The sequence below is a fragment of the Brassica napus genome, chromosome C2 (genome assembly GCF_020379485.1).
Source record: "Brassica napus cultivar Da-Ae chromosome C2, Da-Ae, whole genome shotgun sequence".
NCBI lineage: Eukaryota > Viridiplantae > Streptophyta > Magnoliopsida > Brassicales > Brassicaceae > Brassica > Brassica napus.
The window spans coordinates 9129404-9152251 of record NC_063445.1 but is presented as its reverse complement, the minus strand read 5'-3'; the positions used below and the strand labels follow the sequence as shown (position 1 = coordinate 9152251).

General features: G+C 35.2%; 5 protein-coding genes across 10 annotated transcripts; 3 read left to right on the top strand and 2 right to left on the bottom strand.

Moving 5' to 3' along the window:
* The first annotated feature begins 101 nt into the window (after positions 1 to 101).
* Positions 102 to 1298, top strand: LOC106429146 (GPI-anchored protein LLG1-like). Its single transcript, XM_013869887.3, has 3 exons — positions 102 to 341; positions 442 to 501; positions 787 to 1298. The coding sequence occupies exons 1-3, from the start codon at positions 254 to 256 to the stop codon at positions 1164 to 1166; spliced, it is 528 nt and encodes a 175-aa protein (XP_013725341.1). The 5' UTR covers positions 102 to 253; the 3' UTR covers positions 1167 to 1298.
* Positions 1299 to 1303: 5 nt separating this feature from the next.
* On the bottom strand, positions 1304 to 5004 carry LOC106429195 (actin-related protein 8). Its single transcript, XM_013869933.3, has 12 exons — positions 4581 to 5004; positions 4285 to 4370; positions 4143 to 4213; positions 3963 to 4030; positions 3803 to 3864; positions 3627 to 3724; positions 3288 to 3369; positions 2931 to 3073; positions 2559 to 2707; positions 2128 to 2261; positions 1843 to 1961; positions 1304 to 1641 (listed from the first exon to the last, which is right to left on the bottom strand). Exons 1-12 carry the CDS (start codon positions 4904 to 4906, stop codon positions 1570 to 1572), a joined length of 1410 nt encoding a protein of 469 aa, XP_013725387.1. The 5' UTR covers positions 4907 to 5004; the 3' UTR covers positions 1304 to 1569.
* Positions 5005 to 5501: 497 nt separating this feature from the next.
* Positions 5502 to 8364, top strand: LOC106429194 (uncharacterized WD repeat-containing protein C2A9.03-like). 3 transcript variants are annotated; one of them, XM_013869931.3, is made up of 11 exons: positions 5502 to 5648; positions 6035 to 6079; positions 6164 to 6279; positions 6376 to 6540; positions 6616 to 6702; positions 6815 to 6949; positions 7044 to 7154; positions 7237 to 7328; positions 7424 to 7529; positions 7624 to 7710; positions 7796 to 8364. In XM_013869931.3, exons 2-11 carry the CDS (start codon positions 6067 to 6069, stop codon positions 8207 to 8209), a joined length of 1326 nt encoding a protein of 441 aa, XP_013725385.1. In that variant the 5' UTR covers positions 5502 to 5648; positions 6035 to 6066; the 3' UTR covers positions 8210 to 8364. The 3 variants fall into 3 exon arrangements, with proteins under 3 accessions (XP_013725385.1, XP_048603094.1, XP_013725384.1); XM_048747137.1 differs by having other exon boundaries at positions 6376 to 6702; XM_013869930.3 differs by lacking the exons at positions 5502 to 5648; positions 6035 to 6079 and having other exon boundaries at positions 6139 to 6279.
* Positions 8365 to 11092: 2728 nt separating this feature from the next.
* Positions 11093 to 12928, top strand: LOC106429172 (zinc finger protein ZAT4). The gene has a single exon (XM_022695947.2). It carries the CDS (start codon positions 11387 to 11389, stop codon positions 12614 to 12616), a length of 1230 nt encoding a protein of 409 aa, XP_022551668.1. The 5' UTR covers positions 11093 to 11386; the 3' UTR covers positions 12617 to 12928.
* Positions 12929 to 14338: 1410 nt separating this feature from the next.
* Positions 14339 to 18891, bottom strand: LOC106429192. 4 transcript variants are annotated; one of them, XM_022695946.2, is made up of 5 exons: positions 18670 to 18740; positions 18536 to 18562; positions 17569 to 17802; positions 16357 to 17377; positions 14339 to 16270 (listed from the first exon to the last, which is right to left on the bottom strand). In XM_022695946.2, exons 3-5 carry the CDS (start codon positions 17694 to 17696, stop codon positions 14576 to 14578), a joined length of 2844 nt encoding a protein of 947 aa, XP_022551667.2. In that variant the 5' UTR covers positions 17697 to 17802; positions 18536 to 18562; positions 18670 to 18740; the 3' UTR covers positions 14339 to 14575. The 4 variants fall into 4 exon arrangements, with proteins under 4 accessions (XP_022551667.2, XP_013725381.2, XP_013725383.2 ...); XM_013869927.3 differs by lacking the exon at positions 18536 to 18562 and having other exon boundaries at positions 17569 to 17799; positions 18670 to 18891; XM_013869929.3 differs by lacking the exon at positions 18536 to 18562 and having other exon boundaries at positions 14339 to 16267; positions 17569 to 17799; positions 18670 to 18891.
* Between the last annotated feature and the right edge of the window lie 3957 nt (positions 18892 to 22848).

Below are 22848 nucleotides of genomic sequence, written 5' to 3'. Positions count from 1 at the left end.
ATACAGTAGCAACAAATAAAATGCCACGGCAATGAAACGTCATTGTTTGAGAACGTTGCATTAAAGGCTCGCACGTTTCCGCGTCCTTGCAAGGCTGTAATCCAATGTTAAAAATATTGTCATCAACCTCTCTCTTTTTAAGGAACTTAATTTTTAGTCTCTCTCTCTCTCTACCTAACTTGGTGTTTCGTGATAGCTGTTGTCTTTATTTTTATCAGTTCTCTTTAGTCACTCTGTGTGTAATCAAAGAGCCATGGAGCTCAACTTCCTCTCTAGAGCTCTTCTCGTCTCTCTTCTACTCGCAATAGTTTCATCTTTCTCATCCTCTACTGTTATCTCCGGTAACACTTTCTTGATTCTTTTCTTCCCCAAATAACTGTTTGAATGTTCTCAGTCAATTTGTTTTTTATTTATTTATTTATTTTTTTGAAAAAAATGCAGATGGTGTGCTCGAATCTCAGGATTTGGTTATTGGAAGAAACCTACTTCAGGCCAAGAAAAGTAAGTCACTTCGCAATCTCATAAAATCTTGCTTTCCCCAACTTGTTTATCTTCTTCTGATCATTTAAAACTGAATCTCTTCGCATGTATTAGAATCTTAGTTAAGAGTTCCATTTTTTGTTTCCCAATGTGTGAAAGCACAAATACAAACCGATCCAGATGGAGCTACCTCTATGTTGATCCATATTCATAATTTTGATTCTGGTTTCTTTATCCTGGAGGTTTTTCTGTGTGTTTATTATGCTTATAAAATTCCTTACTTTCTTGGCCAATCCATGGTAACAGAATGTTCCCTGAACTTAGAGTTTATGAACTACACTGTCATAACGAGCCAGTGTAAAGGTCCCAAATTCCCAGTAAAGGAGTGTTGCTCTTCCTTTTTAGAGTTTGCGTGTCCTTACGCCGAACAGCTCAACGACCTGTCCACAGATTGTGCAAGCACGATGTTCAGTTACATCAATATCTATGGGAAATACCCGGCTGGACTGTTCTCTAGCCAGTGTAAAGGAGATAAAGAAGGCCTCGAGTGCCCCGATATGCCTCCCAATTCAGTAGCAGACGTAAACACAGCCACCACCACCACCACCGCTTCTTCTCGTATTTGGATGACCGTAGCTTTATTCGTGACTGTTTTATTATTTCGAGGCCGACAAAGCCATATGTAATGCTGCTACTTGTTACAAGTCTCTGTATATCTATGATTAAGGGAACTTCAAAAACTTCTAAATGATAATTTGTATGATTGACTTATGTATATGTATCATTGTCTCTTCTATAAATTGGCCTAGTAAATATTATAAAGAAGATTGTGAAAGGATTTAAGTATATAAATCAACAAAAGGTTTCAACAAGCTATATTTAAAACACAGTGTGTATAAGCAAGTAACTTGATTCTTCATAATGTTTTCTAGGCTTTGGAGGGCAAACAATAATGGAACACTATTACACTATACATCCAGACATGTAAAGTACCTTGGAACTATTATGCAGTCAACATGCCTCTCACTTACGAATCGAATAGCTTGGTCTTGTATATCAGTATATGTAAGAAGTAAAAACCTGAGAGATTCACCACATTAGTCTTGATTTGCGACGGAACTGCTTCCTTGTGATACACCAAGGACCAGGAAACGTGCTTAACTGCACATAGTAATTAATTAACATGCAATTGCGTGAGCCTCAGGCGTGGTATGTTAAATATAGCACCATCTAAGGTATGTTTCAGACAGTAGCACTTGAGAAATAATCTGTTGGTATTAAAACCGCTAAGGAGACTGAGAAAGAGAGATGCGTCGCTTAATTGTAAACTCAATGAATATCATCAATATAATATCGACTTACGTTACTGATAAGCTTTGCTCCATGCCATGCTGAGTCCACGCCGCAAGGAGGAGGGATTACTCTGACTCCATTGCATATATAAGAAGGAAGGTGGTCATGCAGTTCTTTCTCTAGCCTTTCTGGATACAGCTCACAAAGACAAAAAAAAACCGCATAGGCATGTCAGTTAAGTGCTCTATTCTTTTAGATCGAGTTTCAAAGATGTTTCAACTTGTATGAAAGAACTACTAATTATTCACTTCAGAGTAAATTCATGGCATTACAAAAGAGGTAATATTATCGTACCTGCAAGTCCTGGCAAACATGCGCTTCCTCCAGCCAATACTACAGTTTTGAACCAGCTATCATCACCTGTAACTCCTGCTGCATCACAATGGTCCATACAGAGCGCCACTGCCTGATGCAAACTCATTGCCCGTCTGTTTTTGCAATGACATATACCAATCAAAAAAAAAAAATTTAAAAATGGTCAATGTTCACAACAACACACAACCCGGGCATGAGATGTATGCAGTTTTATCACTCTACAATGATGTAATCTGAGAAAATATTAGTCACGATGAAAATGGTGGAACCTATTAACAAATTTTTGGACTATGATCAGATGATATAATTTCTAGATTCAGAACTAGTTTAGATTCCATATCCTAGAAAGGCTTCAAGGATTTATTTTTCTTAATCACTGATGCTAATAAGTAGGGTAAGGTAGGCCTTACAGTCCAGCAAGACGTGGTTGGAATAATATCTCCCCTGTCTGAAAACGCTCCTTTGACAAAGTAAACCACCCTTCACCCGCAATTTTCATTGAAGCTTGTGTGTCCCTTGAAAGTTCAGCTTTATAATCAAGCGCCACATAACACAGGTTCTACGTTCGAATAACAAAAAATCATCATGTAAACCAACTTACAAGAAAGAGCTATACTCAGTTACTTCTTATGTTTAACTTTTAATAAATAGTTTAGGAGACATTGTACATCATGTCTATCTTACAGCCTCGCACAGGGATACGTTGATTTACAAAAGAGCCATTTACGATGGAAATCTACGTAATGATTTGCTACTAGGAACAGGTTGGTCAATGGTAATACCTCTTTTAAAGTACGAACAGTGTAGAGCGATTGGAAGGTAATGTTGTTCTCTTGCATCTTCTCCTTAAGGAATCCCGTGAGTTTCAACGCTCCAAAACCAATGATTTCTACACCTATCTGGCGCATCACCTTGCCATGCAAAACTGAAGAACACCCAGCAAAAGTAACTTGCTTAGACACAAGTGAATGGTGCAGAGAGAATCAGATGGATACACAACGGACTTTTTAATAACAATTTGAAATGTTCACATATTCATTCATCTTTTTGACACAATTAATCAAATTCATTACCAAGTCTCTAAAACTAACTGAGAGGATACAAAAAGAATTGAATGATAGAGATAGAAAACAGCCTACTCGGAAGAATGGTTATGACTTGGAAACCAATGTTAACAACAATTCCTGAAGTCCGCCGTGCAGCATACAGGGCTAAAACAGCCTGAAAATATAGCACAGATCATTTATAATTTGCATAAGACTGTAATAGTAATAAAACTAATCATGTTACAAGGAAGGCATAATACTATCTCCAGTTGGTGACGTATCAAATTCAGAAATATAAAAAGAAAACACATAATATCATTTCTTCTGGGTAAAACCGTGGGGAATGAGGCTATAAAAAAGGTGAATGAATCTCTCTGAGGAAAACACCGCTTTGAATCAGCAGAAAGCACTTAAGAGTGAAGAAAGGCTCGCCTGATTAACTGCGCACACTGCAGGAACATTCATGTCAAACAAGACATTTAGGATAGCAGTCTTAAGTTGCCGCCTTGATGCCTTGGCTGATTCAGTATCTGAGAACAAAAATGAAGAAAACCTTAAAACCGGAACCGCAAAGATGTAATCTTGAAGTTGTAGAACTATTAGCTAACCATCAAAATGACAGAGGGGCAGTGACACCACTATTGGCTGCATAGAGGGCTTAACCTGCATCCTGTAAGAAAATTATCACATAAGAAACTATATATCCACATGTTACATAGTCAAGAAATACAAAGCCAGGTGTTACTTTAACAAAGAGGCAAACCAAACCTGGTGAAAATGGTTGCAAAGAACTGTTGAAGCCTAGCGTATATGGGTGACTCAATGTTGCCAAATTCCTGGCGATCAAACTAGTAAGAACTATCTTGTGTGCAAGAGAGAAGAGGCAATGCTTACTAACTCTGTAAACAAGCAAATAATGGAGTGCTTCAGTACCAACGATTATCTCACCAGAAAAGTCGCAGAACGTCCAGAAGGTGAAGCATACTTGCTCCATCCAAACTTGCAATATCCAGAACCACCTAAATGAAAATGAATAACTTGAAACTAGTATACAAATACAATCGTACTCACAACAAAGAAGAAAGCATACCATCGATAATTATAGAGCCAGGAACTCGTGCCCTCTGACCATAAATGCGCATGAAAGACAACTCTCCTGATTGACTAGAAAGCATTCTGCAAAAAAATAGCAACTAAACCTTGAATTTTCTTATACTCATCCCCAAACACATACATTGATTCTGCAAAAATAGCTACTAAACCTAGAAATCGTCTTATACTCATCGCCAAACACACATTGATTCATCTATTGACTAATCAAAAACAAAGAGATCATCACTAGCTAGTAACCGATAACAATCCTCGATAGCGATTTCGTAATCTCACCGGAGAGGATAACCAGAGCGCAAACTAGTCTCCGCGAAGAAGATGGAGTCCCACGACTCCTGCGAACACTGGAGATAGAATATCCAGAGACGATTATCACCACCCAAACATCTCCACGCTTTGCAAGTTAAGCTCAATTTCACCGCGTCTCTCGGCTCCACCAGCATCAGAATCTGGATTAGAATATCCATCGGTAGATGATCGAACGCGCCAAGAGAAGAAGAGGACGACGGCGACAGAGGAACCTGAATCGCGCTATGGCTCGCCGAATCCTTGCCGCTACTCGATCGGCTCCACACCGATCCCCATACTTTCCTCAGAATCATGGTCGAGTTTCCCCGTCGCGCGCGCGCCTCTGCCAGAAAAAATTTCCCGAGAAAACTAATCAGGGAAAATTTGGATAAACGATGGAGAAAACTTTATCTCGGTAGTTTGGATGAGACTGACCGACGTGGAATTTTAAGAAAATGACACGTGTCCAAATCGAGCGCCAGGATTTTGTTACTCTCACGCGCGAAGTTTAGATGAAAGTGGTCTCTCACTCACCGACTCAAATGTCAATCATCACATAACGATATTTTGTGAACCCAATGAAGAAAGTATCGAAGTGGTCAGGACCACGTGCTTCAGTTTATTTTTTATTTAATTTTGTCTACTAATATAATTAAGAAAACACATTATTTACAACAAAAAAAAAAAATTAAGAAAACACATTAAATACTAAAGAATATGGTTTGTTTTATGTTTTGCAGATTTTGTGGAGAAATTAACAAAATTTGTGGATTAATTAATAACTTGTTTAATCATCATATGTCATCGAAAATTGTTAATTTAAACTTATACTATAAGAAGCAATTAAAAAAAAAAAATACTGGTTCAAAACTACGATGATGTGGGACACGTGGCTCTTTATCATTGGATGTAAAATTGCTTTGTGGATGCAAAATAATGAAGCAACTTTTTTTAATAAGGGAAGAGAGTAAAGATTTGGAGACGCGGTGTATAAAAATGGATGCTCAGATCCGGCGGTGATTACCTAATTCTCAACCAGTTTCTCCTTCAGATTGGGTAATCCGATTTTCTTCTCATTTATTTAATTAAATTCTCTGATTATTATGTATCTGGTGAAACGAAACCTCTCTTTTCGAATTTAGAGGTTTTCTTTCTGCGTTGATGACGATCCAATCCAATCCAATCCGTGTATATTATATAGATTTAGAGCATGAAATCGAAGAATTTATTGGTTCCCGGCTTGCTAGGGTTTATATTCGTGAATTTCAATTGAATTTTCGAATGATTTAGATTTCTGGAAAAAGGTACTATTCTTAATTTAGAATTCTAATCCGAATTATTAATATGGTTACAGAGTTTTGAAAAATTCCTAATTCGTCGTGTTTGATTGATATTTCGAGAAATGATCTTCGTCTCAGAGATTGTATCGACTGTTGTTGCAGGGTGGGAGTTAGATTCGTGATCGAGGTCTAACATGGCTGACTTTGGTTTGTTTCTGTTTCCCTTATTTGATGATTGAGATTTTTTTTTCAAATTGAATCTCACCATGTGTGATTATAATGAAACTGAAGATGAATATATGGCTGATGAATACGACATGGATGATTTGGAGGATGAGATGAATGCTGAGTTTGATGCTAGAGATATCGATGCATCTGATTCAGAAGTCGAAGATTTTGAACAATTGGTTTGTCTTATTATTATTATTATTATTATTTGTTTGTTTCTTGGTGTTTTGATTGACAACAACACTCAAACTATTTGTACATATGGAATGTTTCAGAACAAGGCTGCGGATACTTCTGCAGCTCAAGCTCGGAATGGGAAGGACATTCAGGGTATACCGTGGGAGAGACTTAGCGTTACTAGAAAAGACTACAGGAAAACTAGGCTTGAACAGTATAAGAACTATGAGAATGTCCCTCATTCCGGAGAAGAAGCTGGGAAGGTGACTTACTTACATTTCATGCTTATCTCTTTAGGAGATCGTTATCTCATTCTAGTCTTGCTTTATTGGAACCAGCATTGCACGGATACGGAGAAGGGGAGCTCTTTCTATACGTTTAGGAGCAATTCTAGATCAGTGAGATCAACCATTCTTCATTTTCAGGTTTGTCAACTGTCACACCATTACACTCTGTTATGCTTCCAATAGGGTATTCCCTGTTCTGGTATTACTGATGGAATAGTTAAGCTGAACTATTTTCTTTTTGTTGTTGCAGTTGAGGAATTTGGTCTGGGCTACATCAAAACATGATGTTTACCTCTTGTCCAACTACTCTATCAGCCACTGGTCTTCTTTGACAGGTTCCAGGAATGAAATTCTCAACGTTAAAGGTCATGTAGCTCCTTCTGAGGTTCGTCTCTCAAGCCTCCATGTTATTAATTTGACTCGGGATCTCCTTTCGTCTCTGTTGGGTTTATCTTTAGCCGATATTCTATGTTTTTCAGAAACATCCGGAGAGTTTGTTAGAAGGATTTACAGAAACTCAAGTTAGCACTCTTGCAGTAAAAGAAAGGCTGCTAGTTGCTGGTGGGTTTCAAGGAGAGCTCATTTGCAAGGTTAGTTTAGAGGCGTTTAATGGAATATTAAGGTTAATAGCAACTCCATGGTGTTTCTAATTATTGTTTCCCCTGCAACCAGCATCTTGATAGACCTGGTGTGAGTTTCTGCTCGCGCACAACTTACACGGAAAACGCTATCACAAACGCAGTAGATATATATAGAAACTCCAGGTAAGTCTTCGCCTTTCATATAAATTGTCTGGTATTAGCCTTACAATTTTAGAGAATAGGACAAAGAGAAACTGAAACAAATATGGTCTTGCCAGCGGCGCGCTTCACTTCATGGCCTCAAATAATGACTGTGGAGTCAGAGACTTTGACATGGAGAGGTATCAGCTTGTCCAACTCTTCCGTTATCTTTGGCCCGTCAACGTAAGCTCACTTAACCTCTCTTTTTTTTTCTGGCTCTTGTGCGGATTATTAAAACTCAACCTTACAAATTTATGATTTTGGGAAATTTAAACAGCATAGTTCCCTAAGTCCTGATGGAAAACTAGTAGCAGTCGTTGGAGATGACCCAAATGGTCTATTGGTAGACTCAAGCAACGGACAGGTACTTGACATTCTTCTTCCCAGTACCGTCTATTTTACTCCGGTTAGGCCGTGGAGCCTTACTGGTTTTGATTTTCTGTTTGCAGACGATTGGGACGCTAAAAGGTCACTTGGATTATTCATTTGCATCAGCTTGGCATCCCAACGGTGTGACATTTGCAACAGGAAACCAAGACAAGACCTGTCGCATTTGGGACACAAGGAAAACCTCGGAGTCGGTCGCTGTACTAAAAGGTAACCTTGGAGCGATCCGGTCCATTAGGTTCACATCGGACGGACGGTGCATTGCGATGGCAGAGCCAGCAGATTTTGTCCATGTGTATGATACAAAAACAGGTTACAAGAAGGAGCAAGAGATTGATTTCTTTGGAGAGATTTCGGGGATATCGTTTAGTCCAGACACTGAGTCTCTCTTCATCGGTGTTTGGGACCGGACTTATGGAAGTCTCTTGGAGTATGGTCGAACCAGAGAGTACTCTTATCTAGATTCATTGCTTTGATAAAAAAAATAAAATTTCAAAATAAAAAGAAACTTGCATAAAATAATCTGCTATATGTATTTGGTTAGATTTCATACCGACAAGAAAAGAGAGACTTCGAAGCTGTTCTGTTGTGTAACTTTACTGTGTACTTTTAAAATGTACATTTCCAGAAAGTTGGGATGTCTTGGGATCATAAAAACCTCTTAGAAAGATATTTTAGGTTTGGTTTGAAGATATTCTTAGAAGATTTTATATCCTAAAACCGTTTGCTATATTTATGGGATAAGTTGAGCACCGATTGTAAACGTATAACATATTCCCTCCATATCATTGTTTATGGATTTTAATTTTGTTTCATATCATGTGATGTTCTCATTATTCTAGATAAAATTTAATGTCATTAAAAAGTTGTGACCAATTATAAAATATTGTATCTTTTTCTTATTAGTTAAACTAATTTTATTTAATGTTACTTTTATATAACCAAAATAAATTACATAAAATTTTGTATTTTTTTAATATTTGTGTAAAAACTTTAAACAACAACTAAAATGATACAGAGGGAGTATTTTCTAAATTATGGAATGATAAAAAAGTATCTGGTTTGCTTTAAATTTTACATCATCTTTGTTTGATATTTCGGTGAAAATGTTTTCCATGGTTTCTTACATATTATTTTGGTTTGAAATGTTTGGATTCAATTTTTGTGGTTTTCTTTAAAATATAAAAATGGATTCAACATGTTGTTAAGCATTGCTGTATATAATTGTTTTTACTTTTGTTTTGTTTGTCTACTAATTTTTAATTGCAACTTGAATGACTTAGTAGGAGAAGCCCTCCACCACTAATCTATTGGCCACTGAGTTTTGTACGAAATCTAATGTACGTAATCTATAAGCTATTGTTAGTATATTTATGGGGTTAATATAAAAAATTACTAGCTGTAGCTGACCCAGTAGCTTCTACGGCTATGCACTCTTAGAGCACATTTAACTATGACTCTCAAGGAGTTTTAAGAGGTATAGGGTCCACAAAAATCATAAAATCTACCTCTTTTTTCTCTTTTGCAAGAGACGAGTCCGGTAGAGTTTTTGTACTGTTCGCGAGTTCCACTGACTTGTGGCGGTCCGCGATTAGTCTGTTTTTAATTTTTTTTTTAACAAAAGAAAAATAATTAAAAAAAAATAGAACTCACGCTCTCCCCTTACGTTAATGATGCTCTTATATACTCTGTAATCCACACAAGTAATGTAAACATATCCGCTTTTTAAAATAAATAATAGTATAAATAGTGGTAAATAGAAATATACTTGTCAAAAATATTTAAAAACTAGATAACATTAATTTTTTTACTAGATAAATACGTAACTATGAATTAAGAGTGATCCACTTCCTAGATAAGAATACCAAAGGCTTTACCTTCTAATGTTAGTTTATAATTGTTTAGATTTTATTTCAATATGTGTCTTACAATTATTTTTTATTTATTAAAATACTGGACAAAGATGGAAAAAAAGGAAAAGTAGAATTATTGAATAGGTTTAGAAAGGGTGAAAACATAAAAAGGAGCCAGGTTAAGTTAGCTTTGATTAAAAGAGACAAATAAGAAAATTCTTAAATGAAGATTTTTTCTTTAGTGACATGTTTATTAGATCTTTAAGATTTGGAAGTGTTTGGATTCTGTTTATGAAATTTTTTGGTAGTGTAAAAATGTTTAACTAATATGTGTCAATATATGTGACTAAAAAAACTAATATGTGTCCATAGAAATTCTACACTACGTACTTTTCACTTTTTTTTTTTTTTTGAAAAGAGAACTCTTCATTTTTTTTGTAACTTGAACTTTTTATATTTTGCATATAACATAGTTTGATATTGGTTGTATATCTTTGACAAGAAAGTTGTACAATTCTTAAAACTTGTATAACAGAATATGGACTTAAATATATATTTTTTGGGTAAAATATGGACTTAAATATAAGATTATATTTAATAAAATAAGTCAGATTAGTTGTATATAAAATATATAATTTAAATTAAATTGCATGAGTTTGAGCTTAATTTTTAAAAGTGTTTGGTTTGGATAAACCACAAAGACTCAAAAGTCAAAGCATATTTTAAAGTTGATTGTTTTATTGAAAAACTGAAATCAAAACAAGGAAAAATGGTTCAAGAAACTGAACCAAACCTGGATTTTTGAGGAAGTGAGTTGACTGCAGAAATGCGTGGGACTAAAAATATTAAATTCAATTTTTGAAGACTTAATTACTAAGTAGATAATTAATTACTAATGAAAATGTAAGAGATGTGTATAAATACCGGTATACTGTATGTTTCTTTTTTTTTTCTCCTCTCTTTGATAAGAAGTTAAAACCTTTGGAATCCCAATCAATTTTTTTTTTTTTGATGCAAGGGATATTTCCAATTAAAAATAAAATAAATGAAAATCCAAATAAAATCTTGATTTAATTACCATAAATTGCAATGCCCACGAAAAAATAAATGGAAATTAATCATCTATTACTATTCCCTAATTGCACGATCGATTACGACGTGGTTGGTTCCAAACACAAAACGTGAACTCAACTTTATGTACACACAAAATCATGTTTGGTAGACTAGGATCTTCAATCAATCATAGATATATTCTTTGTGTATATCAAAAAGAAATTATGGTAAATTATAAAAAAAAATCAAAGAGGTAAAATTGAAATAAAACTTACACAATATATAAATATAAAACACTGTTTTACTAGTAAAAGAAAGAAAAGCAATTTGTGTTTTGTATAAACAGTCAAACACGACCTTAAATGTTAAAAGTCATATCTAGATATGATACATATCATTTAATTAAAACTTAAATAACAAAAATCTATATATTTATATATATATCAATTAGATAAATAAAGACTATTCATCCCAAAACTTGAGTAGACTCTTCTTCACTATTTTCTCTCTATTGTCTACATCTTCTTCACCTCCCTAAGTCCTATTCGATTCTATTTTGTCTTTCTTTGATTTTCATATATTTGAGATTTATCTTGAGTTTATAAGAGCTGTGGGAGAATATCTTCTTCAGTACGTTAGGTATATACAGAAAGAAACCCTATTTTGTAATTATCAGCTGGTGAGATCTGTTTTCATCTTCTATATATCCGAGCTTGACTTTTGTGTGGATTCAAGCTTCGTAAGCTAATGGATCAATTAAGTGGTAACAAATCCAACTGTGGATTCTCACTCGGGAGTCCTAGATTTGGATCTACACAAGAAGAACAAGCTGAAGACGTTGAAAAACAAGCTAAAAGCATCGATCTCAGGGAAGAAGATGATGACGATGATGATGGAGCTACAAGTGCAGATCTAGAAGAGAAGAAGCATATATGTTGTGCATGTGGCAAAAGCTTTACGTCAGGTAAGGCTTTAGGTGGTCATAAAAGGCTTCACATGCTCCAAACTCGGAAAATTTCGATGGAGAGACCAAAGATGGTGTCTGCTGGTGATGAGAGGGGTGAATTCGAAGTTGATTGTTTTGTTTGTCATAAGAAGTTCACATCAATGAAGGCTTTATATGGACACATGAGGTTTCATCCAGACAGAGGATGGAAAGGAGTTTTGCCTCCTCATCATCCCCTTGGTAATTTGTCTTCTTCTACAATCTCTACTGATGATGATGACGATGATGATGATGATGATCATTGGGAATTGGGAAACGTGGTTGACCTAAAGGAATCGGTCAAAGGATCGTGGACGACAGGGAAGAGAGCAAGGAGAAGTGCTTTGAAGATTGATGAGTCAGATATTGATGCTAGGAATCTACTGTTCTTAGCTACTACTGCAGAAGCTGTTGATCTCGATGTTGCAGGGACTTCTGATTCTCATTCCGGCGAAGAGATGATGACCAAGAAGAAGAAGAAAAGATTGTCTCATGATCATCATCAACTTGAGGTGGTTGTTGGTGGAGCTGATGAGGAAGGTGCTGGTGCACATGAGAAGCACGTGTGTGTGACTTGCAACAAGTCGTTTACTTCTTATCAAGCTTTAGGAGGTCATAGAGCAAGTCACAACAAGGTCAAGGTTTTGGAGAATCATCACGCTAGGGCAAACGGTGAAGCTTTGTTACTTGGTACCAAAGTAACGATAACCGGTTTGGCTAGTGCTCAAGGACCAAACACATCATTAAGCAGTAATGGAGATCATGTTTGCAACAAATGTCATAAAAGTTTCCCAACAGGTCAAGCTCTTGGTGGTCACAAGAGACGCCATTGGACTGGACCAGTTTCTAGTGAGGCTGCAACCGCTGTTCCATCGGCTGCGACTGCTCCAGGTGGAGCATCTTCTAGTCAGGTAACAGAGACAGTGCAAGAGGTGAAGAAAAGAAAGCTTTTGGAGTTTGACTTGAATGAGTTGCCACCTAACGAAGAATGACTCTTAGAAACGTATATATGCAGCAGGCAAGTAAACTTTAATTTAAAAATCCAAAAAGACAAAAGACAGTGAAACTAGGGAGTAATGATGGTATAAAGAGTTGTTGACATGGTAGTTTTAGAAAAGAGATAAATATGCTTTTGGTTTTTGGTTATTATTGAGGTTCATGGTGTTTGGCTTTTAATCTAATTTGATGGGGTCTTTCGTTATTTTTTTTTATACAAAGGATATATGATCCTTTGTATTCCTCTCTCAAGCATCATCATAAACACCACCTAATATTCACCCAACTAATAAGTTGAATTTTTCTTCCTATAAATTCTTAAGAGCTTAATATAAAAAACACACACACACTGACGTCATGCCATAGCAGCACACAAAACAAAGAAGCAGCAAAGAGGAATTGATCATGGCATTTTGATATGACTTTTTATATAAAGGATATATGATCCTTTGTATTCTTCTCTCAAGCTCTGACTTTTCTTCTATCTTTTATGCTTTTGGATTCACACAAAGCATGATGGTTTAAATCGACCAAAGTTTCAAAAAGTGAACCCATCTTATTCATCTCACCATCTTATCTTTCTTTTTTCTTCTTTTCAAATTTATGGTCTCTCCATAAATATATGTTTGGATATTTTTGGTGATGAATAGAAGCTTGATAGTAGAACTTTCTTATAGACAAAAAATATCATAACCCATTTTATATAGAAAGTGGATCTCAAAGTAAGGCCATAAACACATTTCCACTAAAACAAAATGCTATGATCTACAGTTCAAGTTACACATTGGAAAACTTTCAACACTTACTATGGTATATCATTTTGTTTTCTTTGCACTATCTTAACAAACGGAAAATTCTAGTTTTGAAACTTCCCAACAGCTGAGCTAGACTGAAAGAAAGAATCACTTCTCGATATTTATGTAAAATATTCTTACATTAAGAGAAGACCCCAAGATAATCTAGTTTTCCCAATAATTTTGTAGGTTTGGAGGTTTACAAATCTAAAGCTCATCAACAAGACATCTATGAGTCTAAATGAATCATTTTGTTATATAAAAAGAGTATACTGTTTATTAATTATTGGTTTGGTCTAAAACTCTTCAAGACGTGGGCATTATTAACTTTCTACGTATGTGTTGGAACAAATACAACAAACCAAACGTTAAGATGGCTCTTTGTAGTCAAATGTCAAGAGTCTCCACTTGCCGCTAATGACATAAGACCAATTCTGTAGGCATCATCATAAACACCACATAATATTCACCCAACTAATAAATTGAACTTTTCTTCCTATAAATTCTTAAGAGCTAAGAGTTTAGTACAGAAAAAACACACACACTGACGTCATGCCATAGCAGCACACTAAACACAGAAGCAGCAAAGAGGAATTGGTCAGTTGAAGCCAAATACGTTACAATAAAATTTATCATGTGGGTACAACAATATCTGACTCTGGCATCAAGTGGAAACTCTGTAGAAGAAGACATGATGTGGTCTTTGCTACTCTCTTCTTGAACTCTTTCACTACTTGAATCTCTACACCAATAGTTTTGGAAATCTTGAGCTTGATTATTTAGATTCTCAGCCCTGCTTTCTGCTTAAATACGATGTTCTGCAATTGACTAAGTTAGTGGTAGAATCATGTATTCTCTTACCACCATAGCCAAATCTTAAAGAGAAACTAAGAGTATAACTTTTGAGCTTGTAGACAACTTTGATGGCAATGAAACGCGATTAGTAAAGTTACTTTGTCTTCTACAGAACGTTTGTTATTTTCAAGTGTTTGTTTTTTTCTTTGTAAACCGTAACTACACAACAGTCTCTGCAGAAAGAGAGAAAAAGCATGGAAAATGCCGTAGAACATACAAGTACAACCTTAAAACCCCAATGCACCCAATGCTCGATGAGAACCCACTTCTCGGTGTCTCTTAAAAGGTCCACAAACTTTACGTTGACTAGCTCGGAGGGAAGTACCTCAGGTGATCAAAATTGTTTCTGAATGCTGAAGCTTGGTGTGCTTGTGTTTGTTGCTGTGCTTTTGGTGTCTGATGTTCATACTCTGGCTCGAAACTGTGTCTTAAATAGAAACCTGCGTTGAAGTATAATCCGTTTCCATCACAAGGTTGAGAATCATGAAACTGAGGGATTGGTTTTATGCTAGTCCGAGATGCTTCTTCCTTATTGTCTGCTTCTCCTTGGTTCATGACCATCAAGTCTTTCCCCATTAACCGCAAAACCGAGTTAGAAGGACTCGGAGGCACAACAGCTCTGTTGGAGAATGTACTATGAACGTACTGTGACTGCTCAAACGGATGATTTGGATCCAAGCGTGTGGGAGACTTGGTTAAGCTCATGGCTATTGATGAAGAAGAAGCAGCTCTTCGCTGCAGTAGATGAGACGCTTCATGATTCAAGGAGACTCTCTCTTTTCTTTGGCAACAACAGGACTCATGACCATTGTTTCTAAAACTCAAAGGTGTTGTTGCCTTGTCAACACTCTTCGGCTCAGCCTCAGGGATAGTCCCATGATGAGATGGAACACCAAAGCTCATTGGAATGTCCAAAGAAGAAGGAAACTCTGCGGGAAAATTCAATCTACCAGCTGCAAAGTTCGAAACCGCGGAAACAGGTGATTCAGATGAGTTTCTGTCTAGCTGGTCCATAGAAGATTGGAACTGGCTTGTGATAACAGACGAGTTTCCATCAAACCCCATACCACGTGGACTCGGTAGAAATGAACCTGGAGGGCCTGGAATGGGAATGGTATCAACCTCTACAAACAAGCTTCCTTTTCCTCTCACCTCAGAACCAAACCTCACATCCTCTTCATCGCAACCGGTTTGCCCATAAATCATATCTTCAGAGTAATACATTGCTCTCCCGCTAGGTATGATTTCATTAGGATCATTGCTTTTGTCCAACACATTGGCTCTACTGTTGCTATCATCTTCCTCCTCCTCATCACTACTTTCTTCGTCATCATCATCATAATCATAGTGTCTACTAAATGAAGGATTATCATCACCTGAAACATAATCATCATCATCTGATAGTTCACGTTCTTGTGTCATTTCAGACTCCCATTTCCCAGTTTCTTCTTCTTCTTCATCTGACAAATCAAACCGAGATTTCTTTAGCTCTTGCACAGGCGGTGATAATCGTCTCCAGCCATTAGCTACAAATGGTGGGGACAAGTTTCTCATGCTAGTTGCACGAGGAGATGCATCTCTGACATTCTTTCCAGGTGGATGCTTGTCTTCTTGAATCGAAGCAAAGCTCTTTTTCGAGTGGACAGTGTTTGAATAAGCTCCTGTAAGTGATTTCTCCTCTATTTGAGCTCTAGATGAACGACTGTGAGCTCTTTTACTCTCAAACATAGTCTTGCACCTTCCAGAGACTTGGCTCCGCAGCTTCTGTTTATTTAAAGGAGAAGAACCAGTGGCAGACAAATTGCCTCTCAACACAAGACGATCTTCTCCTGACCACTCATCCTCATCATCATCATCAGATGGCTGATCCCTCAAAGCACATAATTTATGTTCTTTCTCGTTTAGCTTCTTTGAAACCAGACCACGTTTTGCTAACATCCGCTGATTATAGATTCTACGACGACCCTTGCTGCTACCCTCTCTTTGATACTCAAGTACCTTCTGTACAAAGCAGTATACTTGTTATTTCATGAACATTGGCTACACAAAATATATAAAAAACTAATGACAGCAAGTTATGGCATTACCTCTGAAGCATTGGCTTTGTGACTGGTTACTTTGATACACTTGCCATGTTTCTTTCTTCGACCTCTCTTCTTGTTTTCTTTACTACCTTGGCTTGAACTTTTCTTTTCACTACTACCATCCTCGTGCTGCTCTCTTGACAGAATCTTCTTCTGGCTAAACTCTGTTAAAATCCGCAGTTTTTGGCCCTTGGCATCGATATAAACAGGACCAACTCCCACAGGAGAAGCTTTCCGCTTCTTAGACACTTCACATTTATCAGCAGCAACCCGGTTTGTACAGCTCAAAACAGACGCCCACTGTGTTCCATTTCTCCTGTCAAGATCTTCTAATGTGCATTCTTTGGCAGTAGCGTAGATATCAACCAGCGTTTTAACTTTCACCTGTGGCTTAACTCTAGGCTTACTACTAGCCGGTAGCACTGCTGAATCAACAGAAGTAACTCTAGGCTTGTTTGGCTTACTACTAACCGGTGGCACTGCTGAGTCAACAGGTTTAACTCTAGGCTTGTTTGGCTTAATACTAACCGGTGGGACTGATGAATCCACAGACAGACACTGGTCGATATGAGCATTCAAAGTAGTGTTAGAAGCTGATGAGAAAGTTTTGCAAATAGGACATGTCTTTGAAGCCATGACTGATTCAGTAGTCGTCCCACAACTATCTTCTTTGGACTTCACCATTCCTCCTCCTCGTCCACACTTTTTACTCTTGTTATTACTTGTAGCCGCTACTACTATCTCTGCCTTAGACTTGGAAACGCTTCTGCTAGTAACCAAACCATTCTCAATGATCCTTGATTGGCTGCAAACTCTTTTACTAGTCTCTGCTATTGTCTGATGCACATGGGATACGATTTGCTTCCCTGACGATGAAGTCTCAAACTGGTTACTAAGCCTGGAAAGTTTCTGAAACGGTGGCAAAGGATCAGTCAATCCATGAGATGAACAAAGCTGGAGACTTTTGGGAGAAAACGGCCAGCTGTTCTTGATGTTGTTCTTCCTGTTACTGTACGCGTAATCTCTGCAAACATAAAACCACATACAAAGAACAAAGTTAACTACTTTCAATAAGAGCTGAAACTCAAAAAGGTGAAAACTTTATGCAACCCATATCAATCAGAAGGAAGAAAGGTCAAGACTTTATGATCTAGCTACGAGGATGAGATCATTTGAGACTGACCCATCATGAAAAATTCAGAGACTTCTGGTTACCTGATGGAGAAACTGGATTGACCTAACTCATTGGAAGAAGAAGTGGTGAGACGTAAGAGATTGGAGGAAGGAGAAGAAGAAGAAGATGAAAGTGGGTCACGTGGTGGGTTCTCAGTGGATAAGAACATTTGAATCTTCTTCCACTGTTACTATTTGCCTCTTCGCTTCCCAAATACTTGTGCATATCACCAGATCTTCTTTATATCATCACCTGTTAAATCTGATCTCCTCCTGCTAATAACACAACATGTTATTATGATTTAAGAAACTATATATTCTTGAGATTTGTGGTTTGATGAAACCCAGAAAGAGGAAAAAAGTAACATTATTTCATGTGAAAGGATGTCATACAAAGTAAGATTTTTGTTTGCAGTGTTTATATGTGTGATTTGATGGAATGAAAACTACAAAGACAAAACAGTAATTCTCACGCAAAAGACAGTGATTTTTTTGTCCTAAAAATCTAGTTAATCTGATTCCAGAGCTTAATTTATTGTTGATGGGATTATAAGGAACACAAAAAGGTGAACTAAAGTCATCTCATAAGATGAAGAAGCTACAAATTAGATTTGATCCCAAAATAAAAAGCAACTAATTAGATTATAAGTTAGATCACAGTTAAGAGGATTATAAACAAAAGTTTCATAAACTGGCGATTATATGAGCAATAATTATTATGTGACCCCAAAGAAAATTTAAGACATGGGGTAGATTCTTGATTAGTTAGACAAAAAGATGTGATTAACAAATTGAATGAGTAAGTAAGAGAAATAATATGAATGAATTTTTTTTTTAACAAAAAAACAGATCAACAGTAAGATGAGATTTACATACACACATACAGAAAAAAAAATCTGAAAAACATGAAATCAGAACCCAACCTAAACTACTTGGAAGTCAATATCAGAAGAAGAAAAAAAAGAATTTGAAAACTGTGATCTTTACTTATAAATCTATACACACATACCCATCTTCAAGATTTGAGATCTTGCCACTGGATGGAAGTATAGAAGATCAAAAAGAAAAAGAAGAAAATAAATAAGATTCACAAACTCTAAACCAAAATGAAGAGCAAGAATGAAAGTAAAAGTGTAGACAAACCTTAGATGGGTTTTCTTGGCAAGAGAAAGAAAATGGTTCCTTAGAGAGAGAAAGAGAGCACTGGAGAAAGGAAAAAAGATGGAGAGAGAGATGAATCAAGCAAACACTCTATTAATGAATTTTTAGTGTTCCATATAAGTCCACATATGTATTATCACTACATGTGAATAAAATAAAGAAAAAAGAAAAACAAATGAGTGCAAGAGGAGAAAATATCGAAAGTGTCCACACTAACTTCAATTATTTATCACACTCCACCATCTTCATTTTACCCCCTTTTATTAATTTCTATTCTATAGAGTTGGTATAGCTAAATTTTAAGTCTCTTGATGCTACATTCTCTCGTTCCCAGAAATGTAGATTTTGGTATATTTGGTTTTTCCATATAAAATTTGTTATTATTTTTATTCAACTAAGGAATTCTTATCAATTGTAAATAGGGAAATTAGGTCCAATAACTTAAAAAACTATTATTCACAAAATATCAAAAATTCTATCCGTTCGTCTCTCTTTCTATCTCTCTCTACCATTTGTTTAGGCAAAAGCATTCGTGGTCCAATCAGGTTTTGGTTTTTCGGGTTTATCAAAATCAGCCCCATTCGGGTTATATGAAAATTTGGTTCGGGACCGGTGCGGGTTCTATCGGATTCGGATCGGGATTAGTAAATCTTCAAAGAACCGGTACAACCTGATGTACTTTCGGGTTCTGATCCCAATCGGTTCTTCGGTTTAAATGTACATGATTTATATCTACTTTGTAACCAACAAGTAAGTAAAATCGGTTTTTCGGTTTTAAAATACTTTATTTGTACCTATTTTGTAACCAAAACATAAATAAAATCGGTTCAAAAAAAAGAAAGGAACATCAAATGTGATCATTCTTGATTAGTTATTGATCGAAAAAACCAAATAAATGAAAGCATAAAACGAAAACCAAGTTCTCATGAAATGAAAAACATTATTCAATGAAAACAAAACAAAAATCTAAAAACTTCAACCGCTACCTTCAACCATCAATCTTCGTATAATAGATAATTATTTTAGTTGTTCAATATATTTTGAATACATATTAGGAATTGAGATCATGTTTGGTACAAGTTCTTTTTGGAAATTTTGAATGTTTTGGGTTCTATCGGATATCCATTTAAATCCGGTTTTGGTTCGGATAATAATCATAATCCGAAATACCATAAAACACGATCCATTTGGTATTTATGCCGAGTTCGGATCGGTTCGGATTTATTTTTATCGGATCGGATTCGGTTCGGATTTCGGGTTTGGTTTATTTGCCCAATCCTACATTTATTATAAAACTGATTTTTTTTTTGGTTATTTCACAAATAAACCCTTGTAAATATTAAACGATTGGTAAAAAATAGAGTAATTGTGTGAAAATCTACGTTGCACGGAAGCTTCATCGGACGTCCGCTTCCCGCTTCGGAACCGGAATCGGAATCGGAACCTTGTGGAAGCTTACGGAATCTCGCTTCCAAAACGCTTCCAAAATATTCATTTTAAAAACACGTTGGAAGCTTATGATTCCGTTTTGGAATTACGCTTCCGTTCTTTAAAAAAAAATACAAGATTGAATATCAATAAAAATATAATCGTAGTTATTAATTTCTGTAAAATCAAAATTTTAATAGTAATGAATAGAGAGGATATAAATATATAAATATTAAAATTAATACTATAAATTATCTTTATGTATTGAAGTTTTTATTAAACATATATCATATATTCAAATATATTGTGTCACTTATTTATCAAGCATTAACAATAATTAATATAATAATTTCTTTTAAACTTAATTTATGTCTATTTTCACAGTTTTAATATGAAATCATTACAAAATTATTACAAATGAATAAATAATTTATTTAAATTTATAACATATAATTTTTAGTCCTAATTTTTTTTTAAAAATATTATATTTTAATATATATATACACATATATATACATACATATACGCTTCCAATACGTACCCGCTTCCTAATTTTTCAAAAAATTTCGCTTCTGCGCTTCCATACGCTTTCGCTTCCACGTATCCGCTTCCGTTTCCATGTAACATAGGTGAAAATAAGAGGTACACCAAAAAGATAATATAATATAATTTATTATTGATATATCATTTCGATAGGGGGATGTATTACATTTTTCTTTTGCTTTTAACAATTTTTTTTTTCAATTTTCACTTGATTGGTGAAAACAAATTGAAAGAGATAGAAACCTCAACTGATACTCTTAAGACTTTTAATTAAAAAAATAAAATAATAATATATTCTATAATTCGTCCAGCAGGGGCTATATGTAAACTTGCTACAACTTAAATAAAAAATTAAAACTCGTTTTACAAGGAGCAACTTGGATCTAGACCCACCACAAGCAGACAAGCAAGCGACACGTCCCAATCACGTCAATCTTAAAATAAAATAAAATCCTGGGGCCGTTGTTCCTCCACTCAAGTATAATAAATTGATAATTTTACTACATAAGCTTTATTCATAATTTATTCATTACTTATTTATTTTTATTGTATGGTAGTAACACAGTATTATAAACAACCGGTTTATCGTCAGAAAAACTTGATTCGGGCTAGAGTTGTGGCGGAATGGTGGTACTCGGCCAAAGAAATCAGAAAATAAGAAAAAAATCATTATTTTTGAAGTTTTAGATCACATGGATATGTTAGATTTGATATATTTGGATCAAAACTCACAAATTTTTTTTAAGTTTTTGTCACAAAAATAACACTCAAAAAATAAAATAACCAAAATAACACTTTTTTGTTTTAAAAATTTTAATTTTAATTTTTTTATTTTTTAAAATTTGAAACCATATCTCCAAAATCCAACCCCTTGACTCTAAACCTTAAGTCTATATTAGTTAACACTTGGGTATAAATACATATTTACCTTTTAATAAAACTTATTTTGGTTATTTTCTTTTTTGAGGTCTATTTTTATAAAAGTAAACTAAAAAATGCTATTTAAGTGAATTTCTCTGCGTTAAACTCATTGTTATTATTCCTTCTTCTTTCTGAGAAATGAAGTTTTTTTTTTTTGGCAACAGAAAGGAAGTTATTATGGCTACAACTGGAATGCAGTTTTTTGGAATAAAAACTTCCAAAATGCTTGATTCATCTGCATTCCAAAAAAAATTCACCAGTTACAACTAAAAAATGTAATGTGTATTCCATATCATTCCATAACATTCCAAAAAAAAAAATAACTATCATTTGAAAAATCATTCCAAATCAAAAACTTTTTGGAATAAGTGGAATGCTGATTTCATTACATTAAATTCCAGAAATTATAATTCATATCATTCCATATATTCCTTTTAGTTGTTACCAGTTACACCCTATATCTTTTTTCTTCCTTTTAGTTCTTTTTTCTCAATTTCTTTTAGTTAAACTCTAGCGATCGTAATTATATCTCGAAAACTCGAACACACGATTGGATATTATGAAGTTGATCAATTATATTTTTTCTTTTGAAGATTTTCATAGAAGCTATGAATTTTAATAAACTCGATAAAGTAAAGCAAACATGGGGAAAAAGCATATGCCATGAACGCAGAAATATAAGTACTAAACAAGTATAGAAATATACTTTGACCAAAAAAAAGTATAGAAATATACTAAACAAGTATACATGAATATGCGAAAGTGGTGTCTACAAAATAGTTGATATGTCCATTCGACGTGGACGGAAGGGATTTAGCCCAAATCGTAGCGTCATGTATGCATGCATGTGCACAATCTTTTAAACTATTTCTTTCATACGGTACACGATGTCTCACTTTTTTTTGGTAAGAACGTCTCACTTGTACATATATATAGATATATAATACTATGATACGATACATATCTTTATGTGGCGACCCTCATGTACGATAAAATGTTACAATATTAAATGCGGCAGAAGATGGATTCATCGAGTCCATGTGTGTTAGAAGACTTATTAGTCTAAAATTCAATTCTGACCAAACCGAACCAAATATCCTTATGTATATATTCGGGTGTCTAGGCCATATATGGTACCAAAACAAGATATTTTACCTATTTTCATCAGTTAATCATCACACATGGAAGAAAACGCATTCTGACATTCTCAAAATATATGGGCGTGTGTAATGCCATCGATGTAACTTTATGATTAATGTATTATATATA